We start from the raw sequence: 27,810 nt of genomic DNA on the forward strand, positions 1-27,810 counted from the left end.
TAGTATGCTACCTACTGTGTGAACTGAAACCCTGGTACCTGTTAACACAAAATCTTGCCACGATCTTTTACAATTAATAAGAGACTTGGTGGCAGCCAGTGACAATGTCTTCTTTCTGCAATGACCAGGAAGTGCAGCCAGTGTTCCATCAGCTTTGAACTTGTGAGTTCTGCTTCCAACCAGATCTGTTTTGTATACTTTTCTTCTTTTTTTGTGCAAGACTATAATCTCTTTTCTTACTTAACTCTTTGGGCCATTTTAATGACAACCCAAGCATGTTAGTGAACAGGAGAACATTACGGTACCTATGAAGAATCAGAAGAAGAAGGAGAGTCCTCAGGATTCTACTCAAAGGTGATGTGTGTCTATGGATCATGTTTGCAGGACGTCATAACAGTTTAAGAGGCTCTACTACTATTACTAAACATGCTGAAAGGGAATGGTTCATTTTGAGACTGCAATAGTAAATAAATGTATTTATTATAGTAACTGTGTATTTTCCTATTTGTTTTAAACCATACAGGAGAAAGTTTGTACATTTTGCACTCCATCAGAAGGCTTGAAGGGTTGATGTTTGTGGCTTTGCCAGAAGCATTAATCCTAACACTAAGGGCATGATTCAATAAAACAGTTTTTTCTTATGGCAGCCTTAATGATGGATGTACTGGAATAAGATGAGTATCATAAAGAGGTATGCATTTCCATGCACATTACCAGGACTGTCATAAAAATACCAAAAGTAACTAAACTGTTGAGCAACTCCGAGTTGCGCAAAGGTTTTGTGCCTTTCAAAGTGTTTAATGCCAGAAATCTGGAAATTTGGAGCTATGGCTTTGTTCACATGTCAGTTTACCTTTTTAGTTTGTCTGTCTCATTCAAAACAGATAAACAACATCTCTAGGATACATGGTAGAATTGTTTCAGGACAAAAGCAGAGTAACCCTATTGATTCATACTGGGTATGCCTGGTTTCCTAGTGGTGTCTGTGGGTTACATGTGTGGCGCCCCTGAGGGTTCAGTCGCCACAGAGGTACTGCACCTCCTCCTGAGGTATGGTGCCCCACTATACAGGTAAAGTGGAGACACCAGACCACACTCCAACACCTGCATTCCACACAACATAGTAGTGTAGCAAAGCACCCTTTGGTGGCTCCCTGCTTGGACCACGAAGCATGCTGGGAGGTGGGTGGAGTTTAGTTTGCATTAAAAGAGCAGGAAGAGGATAGGATTGAGGCAGTTAGTCACAAGAGTCTGACGAGGTCAGTCTGTGAAAGGAGATCCCCTGAGTGGGATGGATGAAGGAAGTGCTGCAGCCGACCTCAGTGATCTGGGTCCGCTGGCACAGGAAAGGAACATTAATAGAAAGCCTGACTCTCCATAAGAAGGAAAGAATTAGTACGGAACGTGAGGAGAAGAAGAGAAAAAAGGATCAGGGTTACAGGAGAACCCTTCCCAAGTTCTAAGCGCAAGGCCGGGGTCCGGTCCCTGAGGTTGTATGGATACTAATGGTCCTGCAGCAGACACCGGAGGAATAGAAGTTGTCACCGCTTTATTCCCACACCAGACTTGGGGGCACAACAGCAACGTAAGAGAGCCGGGACTAGGTAGTAAGGAGTCCCCGAAGCAGGCTACAGCTGTCTGCCGTACAAGTAGAGTTCATAGAAACATCTGACAGGAGGAACTCCAGTGTAACTCAGTACTGTGAGTACTTCACTAAAGGCGCTAAGAGGGAGACGTTCAGAAAAGGCACATATGTTGGCGGAGTGTTGGAAAGGAGTACTTCATCTTGCCTAGAAGTTTGCTGAGCTCCTGACCCGGAGGACACGGCACGGATGTGGGCACCTTTTCCTGCATCAGACTGTGAGTAAAGCTTTGTCCTCCACTTATTCCTGCGTCAACCTGCCTAGCATTGCTACATCCCTTGCGCCCGACACTACACCATCTAAGTGTCACTTCACTTACTCTGCCCTGGGACTACAGCCCTGCCTGTGGAGGGCTATAACATCATTGCTGCACCACACCATCTGTCCCAGAGCATCTGTCTGCAGCGTCGGCTCAACATCTTCATTGCCGAAAACCACAGGTGGCGTCACGACTCATTCATTCATAAGCTCTAATCATCATAAGCACACTGAACTTTCCCCCTTTTACAATGGGCGTCCAGGGCCGCGGGCCGGGTCCCGGCTGCCGTGACATCTCCCATTGAAGCTCATTGGGCCCGGTACCAAGTACCCCACAGCCCTGGGAGGGTGACCCAACTTGGCGTCACGAACAGGATGATGAAGCCCGGTGCCACTGGGTTCTGTGTGCCTACGATTTATTGGACTTAAAAATTTGTGGAAATGTGCAAAAGACCCAATTTGATAGACTGTAAAATGAACGCTAAAAATGGCAGCCGCCATGGGGAAGAAGGGCGTGGCAACATGGGTGGTCCTAAGAAAACTATCCTGGGCCTCCCCTGCCTGAACTTCTATGCAACCGCAACATGGCCCACCCCCGAGGGGTTCGTATACTGGCCTGGTATGGAGGAGTAGGAAGAAGACGCCGCCCCCAGAAGGAGGAGCGAGAGCTGGTGGCAGGAAGAGTCCAGACAGGAAGAAGAAGGAAGAGAGAACGCCATGATGGAAGGAGAGAGGAGGCCTGAAGAGCAAAGGGAGGTTGAGCTGAATCTCCCCGACGTAATGGCTAAAGGCTCCAATCTGGCTTCCGGCATGAACCATCAGCCGCTGGAGGATGAGATAGCCCAGCTGACCACCGGTCTGCGACTGAGGCAGGAGGCGTTATGGAGGATGAATTGGCAGCACGCCCAGGAGGGGCCTCCATCAGCGGTACCCCAGTCACCGGTACCCGCCACTGCTGCACCGGATGTCCCCCAGGCAGACCTCATGGAGCCTGCGGCCGCTGCAATACCACCGGCAGCGTCTATCACCATCTCCCCGCTGTCGTCACCGCTGGGTGAGGCCTGCCATGAGGAGTTGTCCGAAGGCCTGGGAGCTGAAGTGGAGGAAGAAGTTGAGCTCCCGCCCAGACCGGACGTGGCTGCGCAGGTCCAACCAGAGACCCCTGCGGACCTGGAGCCGCCATCTGCTCCACCATCGTCTCCGACCTTGAGTCCGGCGGCACCAGTGAGCATCGTACGCTGCCGGGAGGCTCCAGATATAATCGCTATTAGTGTTGAGCGATACCACCCGATATTGAAAAATATCGGATCGATTGGATCGGCCGATATCAAAAAAGTATCGGGTATCGCCAATTCCGATCCCGGATGACCCATTCAAGTCAATGGAACAGAAATATCGGAATTAAAAAAAACCCTTTCTTTCCTTGTAGGTTAATTCTACATGAAGAAAAACAACTAAGAATAATGTAGAATGTATTGTGGGAGGTGTAGGAGACATTAAAGCCATAGAGCTTTAGCTCAGTCAAATGGAATAGCAGGAATTAAATTTTTTTTTTAAGGACGTTCGGAGTTACAAAGATATTGACTATGTTAACCTCTTATATTTTGTCAGATATGTATGTTTCCCTACTTCCATGCTCTTCACCTTCTTTTTTACTTCTCCCACACTTTCTCCTTCATCATCCTCAGCAGCAGCATCTTTTTCATCAACTTTTTCTTCACCTTATTCATCTTCTTCACCTTCCTATTATCCTTTTTTTTACATTCTTCATATTCTTCTTATTCAACTATTCTTCTTCATATTCTAGTTCTTCATCTTCTTCCTATTCTTCTTCATCATATTCTTATTTGTGACAGGCATTCCTGTAGTTGTTATCTATAAAAGTTTGAAGATTACACCTTCCGTTCTGCCTGTCACAAAAGATTTACAACAGGATTTGTCCGCGTTCAGTTTGGCCTGCAGCATCAGGCATTTTCCAGGGGCACCTCGAGGAGGAATGGACTCACCCCCATACACTGCTTAGTCTTCTTCTGCTTATAATTTAGATAATATCATTTGCTCTGATTTTTAGTCTTATGCTTAATGTTCTTCTGCTTTTGGCTTTTCAGCTTCTTGGTCTTCTGTCTCTTGTTGTTCTGCATCTTGGTGGTTGTCTTCATGTTCTTTGTCCTCTTGGTCATCTTCTTCAGGGTCATCTTTTTGGTCTTCTTCGGTGTGGTTTTCAGGGTCATCATCAGGGAGATCCAGAGTGAGAACCAAAAACCATTTCCACAAGCTCGAACTTGGAAAAGTAGCAGAAGGTACAAGAAGGCTGAGGAACTGCTGAGTACCAGCTGACGATACTGGAACCCGATTGGTTAGCAGAAGGAACAAGAGCAAATGGAACTAGCAAGGACCAGCTGACGGTGCTGGAACCCGGAGGGGCAGCATAAGGAACAAGAGCCAATGGAAAAACTGTGGACCAGCTGACGGTGCTGGAACACGGTTACTAAGCAGGAGGTACCTGTGCTACAAAGCACTACCAAGGACCAGCAGACGTTGCTAGAGCTTGGATACCGAGAAGGAGGCACCTAGGGCAAAGGCACTGCCGAGAACCAGCTGACGGTGCTGGAACCCGGATGGGTAGCAGAAGCTGCAAGAGCAAATGGAACTAGCGAGGACCAGCTGATGCTGGAACCCGGAGGGGAAGCAGAACGAACAAGAGCCAATGGCACAACCGTGGACCAGCTGACGGTGCTGGAACACGGTTACTAAGCAGGAGGTACCTGTGCTACAAAGCACTACCAAGAACCAGCAGACGTTGCTGGAATTCGGATACCGAGAAGGAGGCACCTCGGCCAAAGGCACTGCTGAGAACCAGCTGACAGTGCTGGAACCCGGATGGGTAGCAGAAGGTACCCATAATAAACAAAGTTGCAAGGCCGCGAGCAGGCCGCAGTTACCGAAACCCACAGTCCAACAGGGAGTGCTAGTCCTATTGGCACTACAGAACCAGCCTTTATTACCAGAACCCACAGCCCACATAGGAAGCACTAAACTGCAGGCACCATACACTCGGCTAACCCCACCACAACGCGACAGGACAATGTATTGGTGGCAAAGTGACGTTGACACTCCCCGGAAACAGCAGGCGTGCTGGAAACAGGCTGGGCAGGAGGGAGTACCCGTGCCAAAGACACTGCCGAGAACCAGCTGATGGTGCTGGAACCCGGATGGGTAGCAGAAGCTACAAGAGTCAATGGAACTACCGAGAACCAGCTGACTGTGCTGGATCCCAGAGTGGCAGCAGAAGGAACAAGAGCCAATGGCACAACCGTGGACCAGCTGAAGGTGCTGGAACACGGTTTCTAAGCAGGAGGTACCTGTGCTAAAAAGCACTACCAAGAACCAGCAGACGTTGCTGGAACTCGGATACCAAGAAGAAGGCACCTCGGCCAAAGGCACTGCTGAGAACCAGCTGACAGTGCTGGAACCCGGATGGGTAGCAGAAGGTACCCATAATAAACAAAGTTGCAAGGCCGCGAGCAGGCCGCAGTTACCGAAACCCACAGTCCAACAGTTGGTGCTAGTCCTATTGGCACTACGGAACCAGCCTTTATTACCAGAACCCGCAGCCCACATAGGAAGCAACTAAACTGCAGGCACCATAGACTCGGCTAACCCCACCGCAACACGACAGGACAATGTATTGGTGGCAAAGTGATGTTGACACTCCCCGGAAACAGCAGGCGTGCTGGAACCAGGCTAGGCAGGAGGGAGTACCCGTGCCAAAGACACTGCTGAGAACCAGCTGACGGTGCTGGAACCCGGATGGGTAGCAGAAGCTACAAGAGTCAATGGAACTACCAAGAACCAGCTGACGGTGCTGGAACCCAGAGTGGCAGCAGAAGGAACAAGAGCCAATTGCGCAACCGTGGACCAGCTGACGGTGCTGGAACACGGTTTCTAAGCAGGAGGTACCTGTGCTACAAAGCACTACCAAGAACCAGCAGACGTTGCTGGAACTCGGATACCAAGAAGGAGGCACCTAGGCCAAAGGCACTGCTGAGAACTAGCTGACAGTGCTGGAACCCGGATGGGTAGCAGAAGGTACCCATAATAAACAAAGTTGCAAGGCCGCGAGCAGGCCGCAGTTACCAAAACCCACAGTCCAACAGGGGGTGCTAGTCCTATTGGCACTACGGAACCAGCCTTTATTACCAGAAAGCGAACAATTGTTGGGTAACTCACCAAACCCTGACTAATGCACTGGCAGGATACAGCAAAGCCCCAATGATAAAGGCTGGGGCAGCACAGGTGCATTCCACTGATGAGGACAGCCAGTTAACCCATCAAGGTCTGGCTGCCTAGTGGGAGATGCATACTAATAAGGCTTGCATAAGACATAAGTCACACTGATAAGTGTGATGCATAGTGTCTGAGCAGCCTATCAATGACGCCTTATTACCAGAACCCACAGCCCACATAGGAAACACCTAAACTGCAGGCACCATAGACTCGGCTAACCCCGCCGCAACACGACAGGACAATGTATTGGTGGCAAAGTGACGTGGACACTCCCCGGAAACAGCAGGCGTGCTGGAACCGGGCTGGGCAGGAGGGAGTACCCGTGCCAAAAGCACTTCTGAGCAGCAACTGGCGATGTTGGAGCCCAGGGTCAATCATGCAGCAGGCTGAGGCCTACTTGGAGCCAGTATTAAATAAGATGTAGTGTGATTTTGGAGGCAGCAGGAGACTTTGTCGTCTACACAGCAGGGGAGCAGCTGGCGTTACTGAACCCCACTAACACTGGAGCATGTGTTTTCTCTGTGCAGACTAAGGCCTGCAATTAGTGGGAATGTGGACAGAGCAGGAGACATTGCCGGACACACATGAGGGGATCAACTGATGTGAATGGGCCCCAGTAACACAGGAACAAGTGTGGATTGTGCAGACGCCACTTCTGAGCAGCAACTGGCGGGGTTGGAGGCCAGGGGAAATACTAGAGACAGTGGAGCCAGAGGCCTAAGTGGAGCACGGTTAAAAATCAGTAGTAGTGTGACTGTGTAGGCAACAGGAGACTTTGCCATCCACACAGCAGGGGAGCAGCTGGCGTTACTGAACCCCACTGACACAGGAGCTAGTGTTTCTCTCTGTGCGGACGGCACTTCCAAGCAACAACTGGCTGTGTTGAAGCCCAGGATCAATCATGGAGCAGGCTGAGGCCTTCTTGGAGCAAGTAGTAAATAAGATGTAGTGTGATTTTGGAGGCAGCAGGAGACTTTGTCGTCCACACAGCAGGGGAGCAGTTGGCGTTACTGAACCCCACTAACACTGGAGCATGTGTTTTTCTCTGTGCAGATGGCACTTCTGAACACCAAGTGGCGTTGTTGGAGCCAAGGATCAAGCATGGAGCAGGCTGAGGCCTGATATTTCTTGCATGTGGAGGCAGCAGGAGACATTGCCGTCCACACAGCAGGGGAACAGCTGACGTTACTGAACCCAAATAACACAGGAGCTAGTGTGTTTTTCTCTGTGAAGACAGCACTTCTGAACACCAACTGGCGTTGTTGGAGCCCAGGATCAAGCATGGAGCAGGATGAGGCCTGATGTTTTTTGCATGTGGAGGCAGTAGGAGACATTGCCGTCCACACAGCAGGGGAACAGCTGACGTTACTGAACCCCACTAACACAGGAGCTAGTGTGTTTTTCTCTGTGAAGACAGCACTTCTGAACACCAACTGGCTTTGTTGGAGCCCAGGATCAAGCAAGGAGCAGGATGAGGCCAGATGTAGTGAGATTTTGGAGACAGCAGGAGACATTGCTGTCCACACAGCAGGGGAACAGCTGACGTTACTGAACCCTACTAACACAGGAGCTAGTGTTTTTCTCTGTGCAGACAGCACTTCCGAGCGACAACTGGCTGTGTTGAAGCCCAGGATCATTCATGCAGCAGGCTGAGGCCTACTTGGAACAAGTAGAAAATCGGATGTTGTGTCAATGTGGAGGGAGCAGGAGACTTTGCCATCCACACAGCAGGGGAGCAGCTGGCGTTACTGAACCCCACTAACACAGGAGCTAGTGTTTTTCTCTGTGCAGACAGCACTTCTGAGCGACAACTGGCTGTGTTGAAGCCCAGGATCAATCATGCAGCAGGCGGAGGCCAACTTGCAGCAAGTTTTATATAGGTTGTAGACTACTACTGATTGCAACCGTGCCCCACTATGGCCTCTGGCTCCACTGTCTCTAGTATTTCCCCTGGCCTCCAACCCCGCCAGTTACTGCTCTGAAGTGGCAACTGCACAATCCACACTTGTTCCTGTGTTACTGGGGCTCAGTCACGTCAGTTGATCCCCTGATGTGTGTCCGGCAAGGTCTCATGCTCTGTTCACATTCCCACTACTAGTAATGGGAATGTGGACAGAGCAGGAGACTGTTGTGAGTTCATGTTTCCCTTCACCATTGAGGTCTGATGAACTCCCTCCTCTGGTGAAGGAAGGTAGTGAGGCTGATTACCAAACACCTGGGCAGCTAGATGATGACTGGTTGGCTGGAATTGAGGACTGGATATAAGGCTGCTGACGCCCTTCTTCCTGGCTGGTGATTTTCCTGCTGGATTCTTGGAGACCAGTCTGATTCCTGCATCTCAAAGCTAAGTTTTTCTGCTCTGCTTTGTACTCTTCCGTTTTGTTTTTGTTTTGCCTTGTTTTTTGGGAGTTCTGCCATCCCCGGCCAAGGGTGAGCTGAATTCCATTTTTGTCTCTGATCTGTTGATCTTTTGCTATGTCTTCAGAATATACCTGAGTGCTGATATAGTCTTTTGAAGCCTAGCGACTTCAGGGCCTGTTTTTCCTATCAGTCGGTTGGCTCATTTTGATAGGGTTTTTGCAGATGGCAGACAGCAGCTTTCCTATCCTGTCCTATGTAGTTAGCTTGGGCCCCATCATTTGCTCAACCTATCTTTCTATCTGTGTTAGTGTTTTCATCTTGCTTCACCGTCATTATATGTTGGGGGCTGCCTATTGCTTTGGGGTCTGCTCTGATGCAGTTTAGTTTTTCCCCTTAATGTCTTTAGGCTATGTAGTCCTCCGGCTGTGATCGAGGGGTCTAGGGCACCGTAGGAACCCCCCACGGCTACTGCTAGTTGTTGTGGATAGGTCCAGGGGTCTGCAATCCGATAGCTGCCAACCTCTCTGGTTTTTCTGGACTTAGCTGGTATTTTGTTTTTTCCTCCTTCGGTGACTCATCATAACAGGAGACATTGCCGGACACACATCAGGGGATCAACTGACGTGACTGAGCCCCAGTAACACAGGAATAAGTGTGGATTGTGCAGACGCCACTTCTGAGCAGCAACTGGCGGGGTTGGAGGCCAGGGGAAATACTAGAGACAGTGGAGCCAGAGGCCTAAGTGGAGCACGGTTAAAAATCAGTAGTAGTTTGATTGTGGAGGGAGCAGGAGACTTTGCCGTCCACACAGCAGGGGAGCAGCTGGCTTTACTGAACCCCACTAACACAGGAGCTAGTGTTTTTCTCTGTGCAGACGGCACTTCTGAGCGACAACTGGCTGTGTCGAAGCCCAGGGATTACAGTTCAGGTGGTAGAAACATGAACAAAACAGGAGACCTGGATACTGTTGCCAACCAATTATTTATTCTGGAAGAGGACTGGCAAATTCTGGCGAGATCCAGGCCTTGTTCATTTTCAGAAAAGTAAGCCGGTCAACGTTATCGGAGGATAGTCGCGTGCGACGGTCTGTTAGTACACCACCTGCGACACTAAAGACGCTTTCCGATAAAACACTGGCAGCAGGGCAAGCCAGCACCTCCAATGCATACTGGCTAAGCTCTGGCCATGTATCCAGCTTAGAGACCCAAAACTTGAAGGGGGAAGAGCCATCTGGGAGTACACTCACAGGGCAAGACATGTAGTCTGTCACCATCTGACGGAAACGTTGCCTCCTGCTGACTGGAGCCGTCTGTGTTGGTGTAGACATTTGTGGCGGACACACAAAACTTTGCCACATTTGGGCCATAGTGGTCTTGCCTTGTGCTGAGGCGCTGCCTCTGCTCCCTCTTTGTGCAGAGCTTCCTCCACTGCCTCAACGCACAGAGCTGCTTTGTAAAGCACTAGCAGCACTGCTGTCGGGTGGAATGGAGAACATGATGGACTGCACCAGTGTGTCTTGGTACTCCCGCATTTTACGTTCCCGGTTCAACGGTAGTATGAGGCTTTGTAAGTTGTCCCGGTAGCGAGGATCTAGGAGGGTGTACACCCAATAATCAGCCGTGTTGAGAATGTGGGCGATGCGGCGGTCGTTTCTCAGGCACTGCAGCATGAAATCAATCATGTGCTGCAGACTCCCAATTGTGAAAGAAACGCTGTCCCCTGCTTGAGTCATCTCTGCCTACTCTGTATCACCCCACCCTCACTGTACATACTGACTAGAGCATTGTGTACCTCCCTCCTCTGGAGAGATGTCTTCCTCCTCCATTGACTCCTCCTCATCCTCCTCACAAAGTGTCCCCTGCCTAGGCCTTTGTGAGGAACCACGTAGCGCAGACTGTCCAGAAGCAGATGGCATTTGTGACTCCTCATCCTCCACCTCTTCCAAAACCTCCTCCCTTAGTGCTTGCGTGTTTTTTGAAGCAGGCAGATAACGGGGACAGTCATGCTAACTAGTGCATCATCTGCACTCGCCATCCACGTGCAATCATCGAAGGCACGCAAAACAAGGCAGATGTCCTTCATAGAGGCCCACTCAGTGGTGCTGAAGTGTGACCGGCGCACAGTGCGACTGATGCAGCTGGTACTCCATGACTGCTGCCAGCTGCTCACACAACCGCTCCAACATATGTAATGTTGAATTCCACCTGGTGGGTAGGTCACATATGATGCGATGTTCCGGAAGGCGTAATCGGCGCTGCAGAGCAGCTAGGCGCGATCTTGCCGTGCTGGAACGCCGCAAGTGAGCGCACTGTGCATCAAGATCCGGATAGTCCCTCAGAAAGCTCTGCAAGACCAAGTTAAGCACATGTGCCAGACATGGGATGTGAGTGAGGTTGCCTTGGCCCAGAGCTGCCACCAGATTTCGGCCATTGTCACACACTACCAAGCCTGGCTGGAGATTCGCTGGCACATACCACACATCGCTCTCCTGCTTGATGGCATTCCAGAGCTCCTGCGCTGTGTGGCTTCGATTCCCTAAAGAAATTAATTTCAGTATGGCCTGTTGACGTTTGGCCACGGCTGTGGTCATATCGGTCGTAACAGGCTCCTGCAGCGCTGTTTCTGAGGAACTTGAGTAGGAGGAGGAGTCAATGTGTACAGACTGGATTCCTGCAATCCGTGGAGTTGGCAGAACACATACAGCACCACTCTCCAGATCTGTACCCGGCTCCACAACATTGACCCAATGGGCAGTGAGGGAAAGGTATTGTCCCTGTCCATGGTTACTGGTCCACGCATCGGTGGTCAGGTGGACCTTGCTACTGACGGCGTTTAGTAGCGCATGTTTTATTTTTCCCTCCACATGCTTTTGCAGGGCAGGGACGGGTTGCCTGCCAAAATAAAAGCGGCTGGGCATGGTGTATTGTGGGACTGCCAATGCCATGAAGTTCCGGAAGGTGTCAGTCTCCACCAGCCTGAATGAGAGCATTTCAAGGGCCAGTAGTTTGGCAATGCCAGCATTCAGAGCCTGTGCTCTGGGATGGTTTGCAGAGTATGGCCGCCTTTTATCCCATGCCTGTGCTACTGATGGCTGTAGAGTGGCCTGGGAATGTGAGGATGACTGGGAACGTGGTGCTGTGGGTGGAATGTCACTGGGTCTCCGGACAACAGTGCCAGAGATTCTTCCTTGGCGATCCTGTGAGGAAGCCGAACCAGCTGTATGTGAGCTGGAGGAAGAAGCCCCAACACGAGTTGAAGAGGTGGTAGGTGGTTCTGTACGTTGGCCTACGTCTTCAGTGTGTCTGTGTAACTCCACCTCGTGCTTGGTCCGCACATGTTTCCACATATTTGTGGTATTGAGGTTGCTGACATTTTTCCCTCTTTTGACTTTCTGATGACACAGCTTGCATTTGACAAAGCAAATGTCATCTGCAACTGTGTCAAAAAAGGACCACGCACTGCAAGTCTTAGGACCGCCCGTTTTGGCTTTTGGAAGAGGAATGCTCCTAACGGGTGCCGAAGTGGAGGCTACAGGCAACCAAGTCTGCCCCCTCCCTCTCCCTCCTGTTTTGGCCATTCAGGGAATCTCTTCCTCAGAGCTGCTCCCACCACCTTCCTGTTCCTCATGCCATGATGGGTCAAGGACCTCATCATCTACGACCATCTTCAAACACCTGCTTCTCCTGGGTTGTCTCGCCAGCACCGTACGCACCAGAAAGTGGCACCTGAGTGTCGTCATCATCTGATGCGTACTGAGGTGTGCTGACCATAGGCACTGGCCCACCCGCCTCTTCGGATTCAGAGGGACAAAGAAGTTGCGCATCACTGCATACTCCCTCTTCTTCACATTCTTGAATTCTGCTTGGCTGGCCCCCTCTTTCCAAGCCAACAGATTCAGAGAACAGAAGTAGAGACTGTGATGGCTCCTGTCCAGGGCTCTCTGACTGCCTGGGCACTTTGGCAGGTGGTGAAGAGACAGATGGTTGCTCTTCAGTGCTCTGGCCCTGAGAGGACGTGGAAGTCATTGAAGTCGATGCGTTAGCTGCCATCCATCCGACAACGGCTTCAATTTGTTCCTCCCGCAGCAGTGGGGTACGCCGAGATCCTACAAAGCTGCGCATAAAGGACTGTTGCCTGCTAAAACAGGGAGATGCTGACTCACTGGTGCCCGCAGCAGGCACAGAATCCCCACGTCCTCTCCCTGCAGAATCCCCACGTCCTCTCACTGCTGAAACTCCACGCCCACGCCCACCTGCCTTACTCCCTGCCTTCTTCATCTTGGTAGACTGATAAAGATAGGCAGAAAAGTACAAAGGCGGGGCTTAGTGTGCTTATTCCTGAACAGCTGGTAACAGGTATAAGAAACACTAATTTTATGAAGTGTGTGTGTGTGGACTACACTTAAATAGAAGCTAATGTGGCCTACACAACTGTCAAATGTAGTGTTTGGTAAACTTTATTTTGTTTTTTTTTGCTTTTTTTAAACTAAAAGGATGTGACCAAAGATTTGAATGCGATAGTATCACAAACTTTTTGGAGCTATTACAATGCAGGAAGGTCACCTACAATGCAAAAGATGAGGCTCCAAAAAATAGGGTAATACTAATCTGGCTGCAGCTGAAGGGCACAAGCCAGATAAAAGGCTCCTCTATCTACTCCTATATAGTGTTTGCAACCAACCAATGTAGATGGACACGGATGGATGCACACTCATAGGAGAATTAAAAATTAGCTGCAATAAAAGAAAAATATGTGTGAGGCAGTGACGCACGCTGAGCAGCCTACAAGCAGACGTGCCTGCAGGACACACTACAGCATGAGCTGCACTCACACACAGAGACCTCTCAGACAGCCGTGAATAGTGCAGATAAATGGGCACTAGCACTGAAAGGCTGCAGAAAGGCTCCGCTCTCTACTCCTATAGTGGTTGCAACCAACGTATATGGATACGGATGGATGCAATTGCACACTAATAGGAGAATGAAAAATTTGCAGCAATAAAAGAAAAATATGTATGAGGCAGTGACACGCTGAGCGGCCTACAAGCAGACGTGCCTGCAGGACACACTACACAGCGTGAGCTGCACTCACACAGACCTTGCAGACAGCTGTGAACACTGCTGCAAGGCAAAAGAAAGCTACAGTGGTGGATCATGTAGCCTGGGTAAAGCACACTATGATTGTGAAAATCACTATCTCTAATTGTCCCTCACAGTCTTGAACAGCAGCCTGTTCCTAACTGAATTCGCAGCAGAGTGAACCAGAAATGGCGGCGGCAGCGGCTTTTATAGTGCATTATGACATCATTTGTCACGATCTGGTTCAGGTTGGAGCCAGTGTTATTGTAACCACTAGAGGGAGCAAGGCAGGAAGCGTAGTCAGGTGAAGCCGAAAGTCAGTACACTGGATAAGCAATACTTAGCAATGGAACAGGCAGATAACGAAGTCAGAGGAAAAGCCAGAAGTCGGTACACGGGATCAGTGATACTTAGCAGATGGAGCAGGCGGATAACAAAGTCAGAGGAAAAGCCAGAAGTCGGTACACGGGATCAGCGATACTTAGCAGATGGAGCAGCAGCAGCAGGAGAAGGAGCTTGACTACAGGCTGGAAGCACAATAATCACGCAATGAGGAAGTGTACTGGCTGAGGTTATATAGGGTGGGCAATTAGCAATCAATGGGCCAATTAGGAGAGCACAGGGTGGAGCTGATCAAGAACAAGAATCACTGGTATCTGGTTTCGCATGGGATCTTCCAAGCAGCCGCATAGCTCAGATGGCTGAGCTGCTGGCCAGCAGACAAGAGGTTCCCTGACATCATTTCAGCCAATCACAGCCATGCCATTAGTTTACATGCCTAACAGGATATGCCCACACTTCTGAGGGTTGTCATTGGCTGAATCAAATCAAACTGGCTCATAGCATTATGGGAACTTCCAATTCCGGTGTTCGATATGCTAAAAGTATCGTAACTCAGTATCGGAATTCCGATACAGTGGATATCGGCCGATACTTGCGGTATCGGAATACTAATCGCTACCCCTCCCAACGGGTTACCCCTCGAGTTTTTGCATAGTGAGGCCGGCATGCTTGAACGCCACATGGGACAATTAGATGAGCTATGCTCTCAATTCAGAAGCACTAAGCTTACTGCGATGGGGAAGTGGAAGAAATCCCTGCTGAAAAGAGTGAGACTGGAACAAGCGCGTCCCATTCGACATCGTCTGATCTCAGCAGAAGAGTCTGAGCAGCTGATGGGTGTCACTATGTATCACGGGTTCCCTTTGCCACAGATTCAGGACCCCCGCCTCTCCCCCTACATGCGCCCACAGACGCCAGTGACACCAGACGTCAGGCCAAAAATCAAGGCAGTGGTGCCGCTAACTGCAGTGCCGCCTGAAATTGAGGAACCACATCCATTGGTACCAATTGCAACTTCTGCAGAATTGCAGGCAGCAGAGATATCACCAGCAGCAGTTGATGTGCTACCTATACCAGTAGATGCCAACCTCATGCCAGGAGAAAAAAGAGTACCTGCAATTTGTAAACAGTCAACAGGAAAAGGATGTCCAGATGTTTTCCCCTGGAAGCAGCAGCCCAAGTCAACAGCTTCCAGCACCCCAGGAGGGGAACACCAATACTAACACTAAAGAAAATAGCCAACTCTGTTACCCAGAAGGGTATTTGCACCATTGTGCTTGTTTTTCTATTTTTCTATTTTTTTTTGGGTTATCATGATGTTTCCAGTTTTGTTGCCCAGTTTTATTGGCAGCGTTTTTCTTATTGAACTGCAGTGATCATGAACTTGGAGTGAATCACAAACTTTATTGTATATAGCTGCACCTCTTTAGGTGCCCTTTCTTGGTTTTACATAAGTCTTTTAAGAATAAGGACTACCTCATTAAGAATAAGGACATTTCAAAACATCTTGGCTGGATCAATGTCTATATTGCACTTATTAGTAATGTCTAGCATCTTTTGATAGAGAAAGTAAATAGTGAATGTTTTATAGAGAGTAGACCAATGCTTTGATATTTGAATAAAGATTTGAAAAACTTGCAGGTGATGAACCCGGCATCAGCGGTTGTCACTTAAGGTTAATAATAGGAAGTAGAAAATGTGAAAGAAGAGATGAAGAAGAAATGTGTTGATGATAATATTTGAAGTGGTAGTAAGTTACTGCCAATAGCACTTTTGAATTAGATACTGTATTAAAACATAGATAGCTAGTTAAAAATTGTTTTGCAACGTTCAAGAAACAGTACCTCTCATATTGAGAAGATTAGATAAGAATTGTTTACTAAGCATTACAAACATTTTTGTATGTTCCTGTATTTGGCAACCTTTGTTTTCTTGCAGCCCACAGACGTGCTGTGGGGGAATGTGGCGCCCCTGAGGGTTCAGTCGCCACAGAGGTACTGCACCTCCTCCTGAGGTGTGGTACCCCACTATCCAGGTAAGGTGGAGACACCTGACCACACTCCAACACCTGCATTCCACACAACATAGTAGTGTAGCAAAGCACCCTTTGGTGGCTCCCTGCTTGGAACACGAAGCGTGCTGGGAGGTGGGTGGAGTTTAGTTTATATTAAAAGAGCGGGAAGAGGATAGGATTGAGGCAGTTAGTCACAGGAGTCTGACGAGGTCAGTCTGTGAAAGGAGATCCCCTGAGTGGGATGGATGAAGGAAGTGCTGCAGCCGACGTCAGTGATCTGGGTCCGTTGGCACAGGAAAGGAACATTAATAGAAAGCCTAACTCTCCATAAGAAGGAAAGAATTAGTACGGAACGTGAGGAGAAGAAGAGTAACAAGGATCAGGGTTAGAGGAGAACCCTTCCCAAGTTCTAAGCGCAAGGCCGGGGTCCGGTCCCCGAGGTTGTATGGATACTAATGGTCCTGCAGCAGACACCGGAGGAATAGATGTTGTCACCGCTTTATTCCCACACCAGACTTGGGGGCACAACAGCAGCTAAGAGCGACGGGACTAGGTAGTAAGGAGTCCCCGAAGTAGGCTACAGCTGTCTGCCATGCAAGTAGAGTTCATAGAAACATCTGACAGGAGGAACTCCAGTGTAACTCAGTACTGTGAGTACTTCACTAAAGGCGCTAAGAGGGAGACGTTCAGAAAAGGCACATATGTTGGTGGAGTGTTGGAAAGGAGTACTTCATCTTGCCTAGAAGTTTGCTGAGCTCCTGACCCGGAGGACACGGCACGGATGTGGGCACCTTTTCCTGCATCAGACTGTGAGTAAAGCCCACAGCCCTGGGAGGGCAACCCACATGTGTATAGGGGTCTGCCTTCTCCCCCAACAGATGGATAGAAGTGTGAGTTCAAACGTCAGACCCTTTTGTTATCTAGAAGATACGAGGCTGTCAGAGCCGTCTGCACAGCTTTCTCCTCTCTTGCCATTGAAAACACATAAATTTGGCGGAGGAAGAGATAACAGTCAGCTGTCATTCATCAGATACATATGACCAACTTTCCTTATGCCTTTCTAACAAGGTTGGCCTTCGAGTGCAAATATACACCTCATTCCAAATTATTATGCAAATGCTATTTTTCTCAGATTTTCCTAAATGGTTGTTGTAAATGAGTTAGCATAATGTTCAAATTATCAACCATTAGAGAATAAACAAAATTTAATTGGACAAATCTCTCAATGATAACAGGATTTTTTTCAAAAACTTTTATGCATGATAGTTTCCAAAAATTTTATAGGTTGCAAGGAACTGAAAATGGTCATTTGTTGAATTTGCAGCATTAAGAGGTCACATTTACTGAAATCAAAACCTTGTTCAATAAAAAAAATCTTAACAGACCAAGTTACATGATAACATAATGTGGCACCCCAGTGTCCGGTTGCCACGGTGACATTGCCTCCCTGTAAGGGGTGATGTGATGCCTGGAGGCCTGGGGTTGGTGAGTCAATAAGAAGACAGCTGAGAGAGTAAACAAGAGAGTTGTCATGGAAACGGGAGGAGTTGGAGCTCATGACAAGACAGTTGGAGTTGGTCTGTGGAGAGGGAAGGGTCAGGAGCAGAGTCAAGGGGTTCTTGGGAACTAAAATTGCATATAGCTGACCACAGAGCGAAGTGCTGATAAAAGGGACGCCAGAGTCCTTGGCTGGGCAGGAGCTTATGCACTGACAGTCGAACTGAAGTGCAGGGTACTGCAAGTTCCTTGGCCACACTGAACAACTGAAGGTACAGCAGCAGACCAAGAGCTGACAGTGAAAAGGACAGCGCCCGTGATATAGGCTCACGCTGATAGCCATACAGGTTAGCAATCATCAAGCAGGAGATGGCCGCAGCTTAGCTACAAGCAGCAGGGTCCAGAAAACAGAGCACAGAAAGAAGGTCCCCAACCCCACCTGGCAGGATGGATCCCCTGAATGCCTCCAGGCGAGCAGGACTCAATCCATCCTCTGTATGTGGTACCCCAGATTGCATCTACTTTCATGTAAAAGGTAAAGAAAACTGCACCTCTCTGTGTCCTTCACTTTTCATCTGCACCCCAACATTCACCACCATCTGAACCATCAAAGATATTTGCCCTGGGGCCCCGCTCTACCCATGGGGAGCTGAACCATCTTCGCTACGTCACCAACAGCCCCAGTGGACCAAAACCGCAGCGTTGGCCACCTATTGCCGAACACCATGGATGGTATCACGATCAAACACCACATAATTATCCTTTATTTTAATTACCGGACACCCAGGGCCATGGACGGGGTCACTGCCACTGTGACATCCCCTTTAAAGAACCTGACCGGCCCGGTACCAAGTAACCTAAGGCCCTGCGGGGCGCTCCAATAGGACCCCTTCTTGGATATCACTTTCACAGTTCTTGCATCCATTGAACTTGGAAGTTTTTGGATAGTTTCTGCTTGAATTTGTTTGCAGGATGTCAAAATAGTCGCTCAGAGCTGCTGTTTTCATGTGAACTGCCTCCCACCCATATACAGTAGATCTTTTGTTTGCAAAGGTTTTCAATGGGGAGAGATCAGGGGAGGATGGTGGCCACCCCATGAGTTTCTTGCCTTTTTTGTCCATAGCACACAATGACTGTATAAAGAAGATTTTGCTACGGGTGGCACGTTTTTTCTTTTTTACCATGGAAGAAAATAGTCAATTAGAAACTCTATATACTTTGCTGATGTCATTTCCACAACGTCAGGGACCCTAAAAGGGTCTACAAGCTCTCTCCCCATGATTCCGTCCCTAAACATAATTCCATCACCTCCTTTCTGACGTTGCAACATTGCTGGGACTATACACATTGGAGAAAAAAGGATTTAGTTCTGCTCACCCCTCACTTGGACGTCTTGGAATACTTCACAGAAAAAGGAAAGTCCAGCTCAAGGAGTAAAATCCAGAATTTTCTTTATTTATTTCATTAAAATACAAGCATGGTTGCTACAGTCATCATTGCGGTTTTTACCCTGACATGGGATAGCCGCACAGAGAGTGCCCGGAAAGAGTATAAGAGCGTATACCGCTCGAAACGCGTACAGAACCTCCTGGGCACTCTCTGTGCGACTATCCCATGTCAGGGTAAAAACCGCAATGATGACTATAGCAGCCATGCTTGTATTTTAATGAAATAAATAAAGAAAATTCTGGATTTTACTCCTTGAGCTGGACTTTCCTTTTTCTGTGAAGTATTGTTGGGACTATCCAGGGTTGCACGGCACTCATCAGTATACAAGAGAGTTTTAACATTAGTCTTCATGTATGTCTGGGCTCACTGCAACCATTTCTGCTTGTGAGCTCTGTATAGGAGTGGCCAAAAGTACAAGGGTTTAGAGGTTTCTACACCTTGATATTTATGGAACTCTAGAGGCACCAACAGCTTCAAATACCTGTTTGCTGCTTTGTAATACTATTTTATCAGCTGCTCTCTTAATCCTTTGAATTTTTCTGGCAGAAACCTTCCTCATTATGCTTTTATCTGCACAAACCCATCTGTGCTCTGTATCAAGCACAAATCTCTTCACAGTATGATGATCACAGTTATGTTTTGTAAAACATCTAATGTTTTCTCACTTTCTCCAAGGAATTGCACTATTTGATGCTTTTCGGCAGAAGACAGATCCGTTTTCTTTCCCATATTGCTTAAAACCTGTGGTCTGCTTGATAATAGGGACCAACCTTCTTAAGTTTTTTTCCTTTAATTGGGCTCACATGGCAAACTAATTATCACAGGTGTTTGAGACTGATTTCAGTGATCCAAAGATCCGTCCATGAGTTTATTTTAAAAACACCAAATTACTTCTTTATGACACTTAAATCCAATTTGCATAATAATTTGAAAAGTGGTGTACAATTATAAATCTGGATACTAGCAAAATGTTATGATATTGAGCAGCAAATGCTGATACAATGTGATATCAGGCTTCTACTCTGAATGTTGAGAAAAGAGGAAAGATGTAGATCTTTGTACTTTGTTAGCCAGTAGATAGAAGAATATTCAGAATTGAGAGGTTTCAGTTAGCCATTAAAAGGTATCAACCACTGAGTACTCTCAATTTTGAGTTGATCTTTATACATTTGAAGTTGTAATAATAATAACAATAATAATAATATACTAATGTGAGATGTTGTCATCTAATGTCTGTAACATTTTATAAGAATTATTAAGTCCAATGATTGCAGCCACAAGTGCTGTTGTCAATAACACAACCCACAAGGTGAGTCACAAGCCATGTTTGTGGAAAGTGTGACACTCCATACGTTACAGATTCAGCTTGTCTGTGCACCTTTCAATCTCATGTTACAATGACCCACATTACAGCTGATCTACTATGAGTCTAGGTTCAGTAAATGGACTGTGCTATTTAATACCCAATATATCCACAGTGACGTTATGATAAAATTGTAGCATTACTGACACTGTCAGTGACTTTTCCAGGTCGGATTAGTTGTCCATGGAGATGAGGATTTGCTGTGAACATGATATATCTGGGTGTGTTCTACTCATATCAATAACAACAATGTCAGCCAAGGTCATGGTACTTACAGAGACTGAAGATTGGTCAAAAGATCAAACTGATTGTAGGGGATGTGGCTCAGAGGGTTGAAGGAAATATTCCTTTAAAATAGAAACATGATAAAATTAAGTACCTGCTAATCAAAGCCACTGAACCCACTTCTCCCAATTGGCTTACAACCTAGGTTCTCACCTGGAGTACACACATGATGGTAGGGGTAACATGGTAATGTATCCAGGAAGTTTATGTTATAGCCATGCCACTGGATTGCTTTGATATAATTTATATAAAGAAACACTCCAGCTAATTGTATCTTTCTTGTTAGGCAAGCATAAACTATTATTGATGAATAAGGTAGAGGTTTTTGTGTATGCTTTGTGTACACCTGTTTTAGTTAATGTGCTATGCCTGGGTTGTGGGCCATCTTGATGTCTTCTTTCCTCTGATATGGTTCCACTAATCATAGACTACTTTTCCTATGATGCCGTCTCATAATGCTCAAATCAGTGACACTAGAGGCATTATTGATTTTATTTACTTACTGTATGTAGCGCCATTAATTCCACTGCGGTTTACAGACATCATCATCACTGTCCCCATTGGGGCTCACAATCTAAATTTCCTATCATTATGGAAACGGGAGTACCAAGGGAAAAGCCACGCAAACACGGGGAATACATTTCATACACTCGGGACAGAAATTTCATTTTGGCACCGCCTTCCTATAATTTCTAGCTCAGGTGCCATGTTGTGGCAATAGTTATAGCCATGAAGTGGCTGACAGCCCCAGTGGTAAGCAGTCTCTGTAAATAGGAAAAATAAATAACAAAGGGAAGAGAGAGAGGACCCCACTGACCATGAGTGCTTACAAACTGCTGAAGAGTGAGAGCAATAACACCCTGCAGTGCTCTGAAAGCTGCAAATATAATGTTCTGGTTAGCCTGTAAAGGTATCACTTCTAAAATACTTTGTCTGTTTTGTGCATAAAAGTATTCACATGCATTTCTTCTATAATCCCTTTTTGTGAATGGGGAATACTGTATTTTTCGGATTATAAGACGCACTTATTTTCCCCTCCAAATTTGGGATGAAAATGGGGGAAAATAATCTTATAAATCGGAATTGAGCTCCCCGGGTGCTGGCAGCGATGGAGTAGGGTCACAGGAAGCAGGGTCGCTGCTTCAGGAGGCTGGGGCGATGCTGCGGAGCCTGGGATCTCAGAAGGTGTCAGGGCCGGTGAGCGCAGCCCATTTTCCCAATGGTATCCTTATGGTGGGCTTCAGGAAAATGACTACCATAGGTGACACATATGTAGATTGAGATCTCGGTGAAACAAGCTCCTGACATCACCGGCCTTTTGAAGCAGCCACCCTGCCTAATGTGACTCTGCTTCACCGAAGCCATCCCCCAGGCAATACCGTTAATAGGAAATATAAGACGCATCACCATTTTATTTTGCACACCAAAATTTTGGGTGCATCTTATGGTTCGGTGCATCCTATAATCTGCAACATATGGTAATTACTTTTTAAAAAATACAAAGAAAATTCCCATTAATCCAGACATTTAGCTGTTCCTGTTTACTTCAGAAAGTGTGCATGTCGCCAACTATTATTTTTACGCATCTGTTTTACTAGTCAAGTTTTACATTCATACATGCCATATCAATACATGCCACATCAATACAGCACCCTGTTGCAAGTGCAAGGTTCTGGATATGTATCTTTCTAGCATTTCATATTATGTCATTTTTGGAAAATATGGGTTGAATATTGTGAAAAAAATGGGGAAAAAGCAGACTTTTAACTGTGCATGTCTGTTTTCGCATACCTGTTTTACTAATCTAATTTGATAACTGTACATGCCACATCTATACTGCGGCCTGCTGCCACATTTTGCTTTTTGTGGTATTTCTTGTTATTTTCTCTTTGACAAGGGTTGAATAATTGGGGTTGAAAAAACTGTCAAAAGATAATTATAGTGTTGTACAAAATGCATTACAATACAAAAAGTGGCAATGGACGGAGTAGTATGAAATAAAGAAAAAACCCATACCACAGCTAAAAATGTGGGAACAATAGTAGCAGAATAGCAACCCCCATAGACACCATCAGTAGTAATGCTAATCATGGGTTTCTTTTGCCTCCTGCAAGTACGGTATATTATTAGTGAGGAGATAACTGAGGGTATGGAATATAGTTTGCTGAAAAACTATTCATATCACATGAATTTTTCCACATTACTTTACACCCACAAAGTTACTTAATGTTTTTTATTTTGATTGTGTGTGATATATCAACACAAAGTAACAAATATCTGTAAAATATAAAGGAAATGATACAAGGTTTTCTAAATTTTTTAAAAATATACATCTGAAAATTGTGATGTGCATTTGTATTCAGCCCTCCTGAGAAAATACTTTGTAGGATCATCTTTCACTGAAATTACTGCTGCAAGTCTTTTGGATCTGTCTCTATCAGCTTTGCACATGGAAGGTGAACTTTTGCTTCAGTCTTAAGTGTTTTGCAGACTATAACAGGTTATCCTCCAGGATTGTCCTGTATTTAGCTCCATCCATCTTCCCATCAACTCTGACCAGCTTCCTAGTCCTTGCTGAACAAAAGCATCCCTACAGTATGATTCTGCCAACACCTTGTTTGACAGTGGGCATGGTGTTTTCAGGGTGATGTGCAATGTTGTTGCATTTAGCCCCAAAGGTTCTACTTTGGTCTCATCTGACCAGAGCACATTCTTCAACATGCAAGCTGTATTCCGTACGTGTCTTTTTGTAAACTGCAAATTGGACTTCTTAAGGCTTGTTTTCATAAATGGCTTTCTTTATGCCATTTTTGCTCCATGAGATGTTCAAAGCTTCTGCTTTTTTTATAACCTAACCCTGCTTTACTCTTCCCCACAAATTTATTCCTGAATTATCTGGTGTGTTCATTTGTTTTCGTGACGCTGTTTGATAGGGATCAAATGTTCTCAAACAAACCTCTGAGGTTTTCATAGAACAGCTGTACTTATACTGAGAATAAATTACACACAGGTGGACTCAATTTACTAATTATGTTGACTTTTATATGAATACATTTTCAATGCACTGTATATGGCACATCACTCATTTCAATCAGATCAGGATAATGTTCTCTACTAGCCTGTCAGTTTGCTTTAGTATTCTACACAGAACAGTTTTCTTGATCACGAATGACTAAAGGAAAGCTATTTTTTTGGAACATTTTTTAATTTCAAATGTCAATGTGTTTAATTTGTCAGTGTGATGTCTTATTGAACGGGCTACTGGATACTACTGGGTTATCATCTGTTTTTATGTTTGCGGGAGGTCACTTTGACATTAATAATGCTGCGTTTGTGTTAAAAAGCTATACAGTCCTAGAACACCTCAAACTTTGCAATACTGTGGTTTGTGGCAGATCGATTGACTGCAAATCGAACCTGGTAAATTCGAATTTCAAAACATTTATCTATCTCTAGTACTGCACTTTGAATGTACAGTAAGTACTGAAAAAGAGCAGACTCTTAGAATTATATCTGTATATGGTAAATTTCCAGAAACCCATTCAAGAGGAAAATAATATTAAAAACAACAAATTTAATAGATTATCTTTAAAACATGATAGAAAAAAAATCTGTGTTGGAAAGAGAATTGTGCGTGGATAATGCCCCCTTCCTTTTTTGCATGTGCACCATCTGGAAACTATGGTCTGCTAATCCGCGGGAGTGTGCGGGACTGTGCTGGACTGTGTGGGAACTGTGCCAGGCTGTGCGGGACTGTGCCAGGCTGTGCGGGACTGTGCTGGGCTGTGCGGGGACTGTGCAGGACTGTGCGGGGACTGTGCGGGGACTGTGCTGGGCTGTGTGGGGACTGTGCGGGCTGTGCTGAATATTGCAAGGCAAGTAGTGAAATACTGCATTACTCGCCGAGTACCAAATGCTAACGAGTATACTCGCTCATCCCTAGGCGAAATGCAAAATGTAAAGAAAACAAGAATGCATTGCTTTGGAAATATCTCTATAGATATATTATATTCACAACAGAACATAGAACACAGATCAGAAGATGAAAATTAGACACTTTTACATTTCATTTGATGACAGCAACACATCTCAGAGGCTAACGGTCAATATTGGATGCTCGTGATCTATGGATACCTGGGTGGCACTGCATTAAAAAAAAACAAGATTCGGGTATGCTAATCACTTCATGAGCTCAGGAATAGTTCAGGGAATCATTTTCTGTGAACACAGTTCACTGTGCAATCCATAAATGCAACTTAAAGCTCTATCATCCAAGTAAGAAGCCATATAGCGACAGAATCCAGAAACACTGTGTAACAATAATGTAAAGTATCATGTACTTTTCCCTATTATAACATTTTCTGGAACATTCCAGACTCTTCTATTCACACTCACACAAGCAGTAGATTCAACCCCCCCTTCCTTTCTCCCCGCCCACATCTTCACTCACAGCTTGTAACACTACACTTTTTCCTCACTCGCTCCTTCCTGTTCCACCCTCCCCCCTAAGGAATGCTAATTAGTCAGAGCAGTCCTTTGTCCAAAAGAGACCATGTGCTTCTCATATATATATATATATATATATATATATATATATACTGTATATGAGATATTAAAGAGGCCATAACTAGAGCCCAATCAGTGACAGAAATATGATAATGACATATGGGGACATACTTCGATAGAGCTTCCCTTCAGCACCTTTTGCTAGATTCCAGCACCAGCAGAATCCGAGAAGTGGATTCCTGCGCAGCTGGGGCAGCCGGATGCTTCGTGTTTGGTTTTGAATGAACACCAGCGACAAGCTGAATAAGATAATACTATGTGCGTTTCTATACGAGATACTCTCTGTGAGATTTGATTATTATAAGTTTCTTAGCCAGATTGTAACTCTGAAAGCAGGGGGGGACCACAACAAACCAGCCCCTTTAGTGATGTCACAAGCCCAAAGGTATAAGGGACTTCCCCTCAGTCTGCAGTCACTTCTAGCCTGGGAAGCTGCTGCAGTCAGACCCCTCAATGCTTTGTGATTTCTGGCTCCTCCCACCAGCATGGTTTTGCCTGAAATGAGCTAAGAAATATGTGAGTTTATTTCTTCTGCTAATCCTCTTTTTTATTTGTATTTGCTTTGTACATAATTTAATTGTCTCATATTGTAAAATCTTTTTATACCTTCTGTAAACACTGGCTACCTTTTGGAGTAAATACAAAACTACTAGTTTGTCTCCATGTTCTATACTGAACTTTTGCGCTATTAATTTGGGTTGACTTCATACCCCTTTATTAATTCTAAATATTAATAGAGAAATTGGAAGCTGGTGGTGGCGAAGTGTGCTCTGGGCTAGGTCGGCTAGCAGGCAGTGACGGAAGGGGTATTATAAGCTGATTGTGTGGCTTCGGCCAAAGCATTTATAATTCCCTCGCTGCAGTGTGCCTAATAGCCAGTGCACATCACGTGGCCCATCTGGCGACTAATTATCCTAGGTGCAGTTCCCTGACTGACCTGAGGGTAAGGGGGTGCCAGAGAGCTGCAAGTTCCAAAGCGGAACCAAAAGTGGGAAATACATAAATCCCAGCAGTTCGTGATATGTTGTGGCAGTGGGATGACTAAAATAACCCCTGCTGTTATGAATGGGTTACCGAGGAGGATGGCAGGAACAGGCTAAGCCACCAGAAAACCAGAGAGGTTGGTAACTAAGCGGATTGCAGACCCCTGATCCTATCCACACAACTAGCAGTAGCCGTGGAGCTTATCTATGATGCCATAGACGCCTCGGCACAGCCGGAGAGCTAACTAAGCCTAAAGCAAGAAGGTGAGAACTAAACTGCCCCGGAGCAGACCCCAAAAGGAAGAGATATAGATAGCCCCCAAACATATATTGCCGGTGAGACAAGAAGAAACACTAACGCAGTCAGAAAAATAGACTGAGCAAATGATGGGGCCCAAACTGACTAGATGGGATAGGAAAGGAAAGACACTGTCTGCAATCACGCAAAAACCCTGAAAAATCCAACACGTCTGATATACAAAAAAACATTGAAGTCACACGACTTCGCCCCCACTATATCAGCACTCCGGTATGAATTGGAAGCAAAGCAAAAGAAACCAATATAACAGGGGACTGAACAAACTGACACAGGCTGTAACATATGGAGCGGTGGTCCAGCACAGCCCCCAGAGGAGCAAGCTGAACCTGCACAACAAGCAGAGAGAGACAAAACCAGATCAGATGCAAAGGATTAGCACATGAACCACTTAGCTGAACAATGCAGGTTCAGGGCAGGAGACATCAGACCTCAGAATACACAGGAAAGCAATCAACAGCAGGGATTGAAGGAAGTTTGAAGACTTAATTACTCCAATCAGTAACCCCAGATCTCCAATCGTCATCATCAGATGGCAGACCTCTGTCAATCTGGCCAGCTCCACTACCTCCAGTAACCACTGGAGGGAGCAGGGGGAGCTTTGACTCAGAAGTCTGAGCCAGGGAATTCACAATAGTACCCCCCCTTGAGGAGGGGTCATCGAACCCTCATCCACGCCACCAGGCAGATCAGGATGGGCCCGGTGAAAGGCACAAATCAATCTCTTGGCATGGATGTCAGCAGCAGAGACCCAAAAATTATCCTCCTGGCCATAACCCTTCCACTTGACCAAGTACTGAAGTCTCCATCTAGCCAGATGAGAATCCAATATCTTCTCTACCTCATACTCCAAATTACCCTTAACGAGTACAGGGTCAGGGGGCACCACCATGGGAACTACTGGCTCCACAAACCTTTTCAACAAAGATTTATGAAAAACGTTATAAATCTTAAAGGTGACTGGAAGAGCCAAATGGAAAGAAACGGGGTTAAGGATTTCCAAAATCTTATAAGGTCCAATAAACCTTGGCTTGAATTTTGGAGATGCAACCTTCATTGGAATATTTTTTGAGGACAACCAAACCATATCACCCACTTTAAACCAGGGACCAGTGGTCCTATGATGGTTGGAAAACCATTGGGCCTTTTCCTGAGAGTGGGACAACTTATCCACTACTTGGTCCCAAATCTGCTGCATTCTCTCTACCACAGAATCCACACCTGGGCAGGCAGAAGCTTCCACCTGCCCCGAAGAAAATCAAAGATGAAACCCAAAGTTACAAAAGAAAGGAGACATCAAAGTGGCAGAACTAGCCCTATTGTTTAGTGCGAATTCAGCCAATGGCAAAAATGAGACCCAATCATCCT

The 27,810-nt window shown here is 46.3% G+C and overlaps 1 protein-coding gene across 1 annotated transcript in view; it reads right to left on the bottom strand.

Moving 5' to 3' along the window:
- The window catches only part of LOC141059900 (relaxin receptor 1-like), a 532,911-nt gene that overhangs the window by 63,497 nt on the left and 441,604 nt on the right, over window positions 1-27,810 (bottom strand). The window contains exon 13 of the mRNA XM_073556105.1: window positions 20,568-20,639. Within this exon, the coding sequence (XP_073412206.1) occupies window positions 20,568-20,639 (72 nt within the window). The remainder of the gene's footprint in view (window positions 1-20,567; window positions 20,640-27,810) is intronic.

The sequence above is a fragment of the Dendrobates tinctorius genome, unplaced genomic scaffold, assembly GCF_039654945.1.
Source record: "Dendrobates tinctorius isolate UK_male_01 unplaced genomic scaffold, ASM3965494v1 ptg000231l, whole genome shotgun sequence".
Lineage (NCBI taxonomy): Eukaryota > Metazoa > Chordata > Amphibia > Anura > Dendrobatidae > Dendrobates > Dendrobates tinctorius.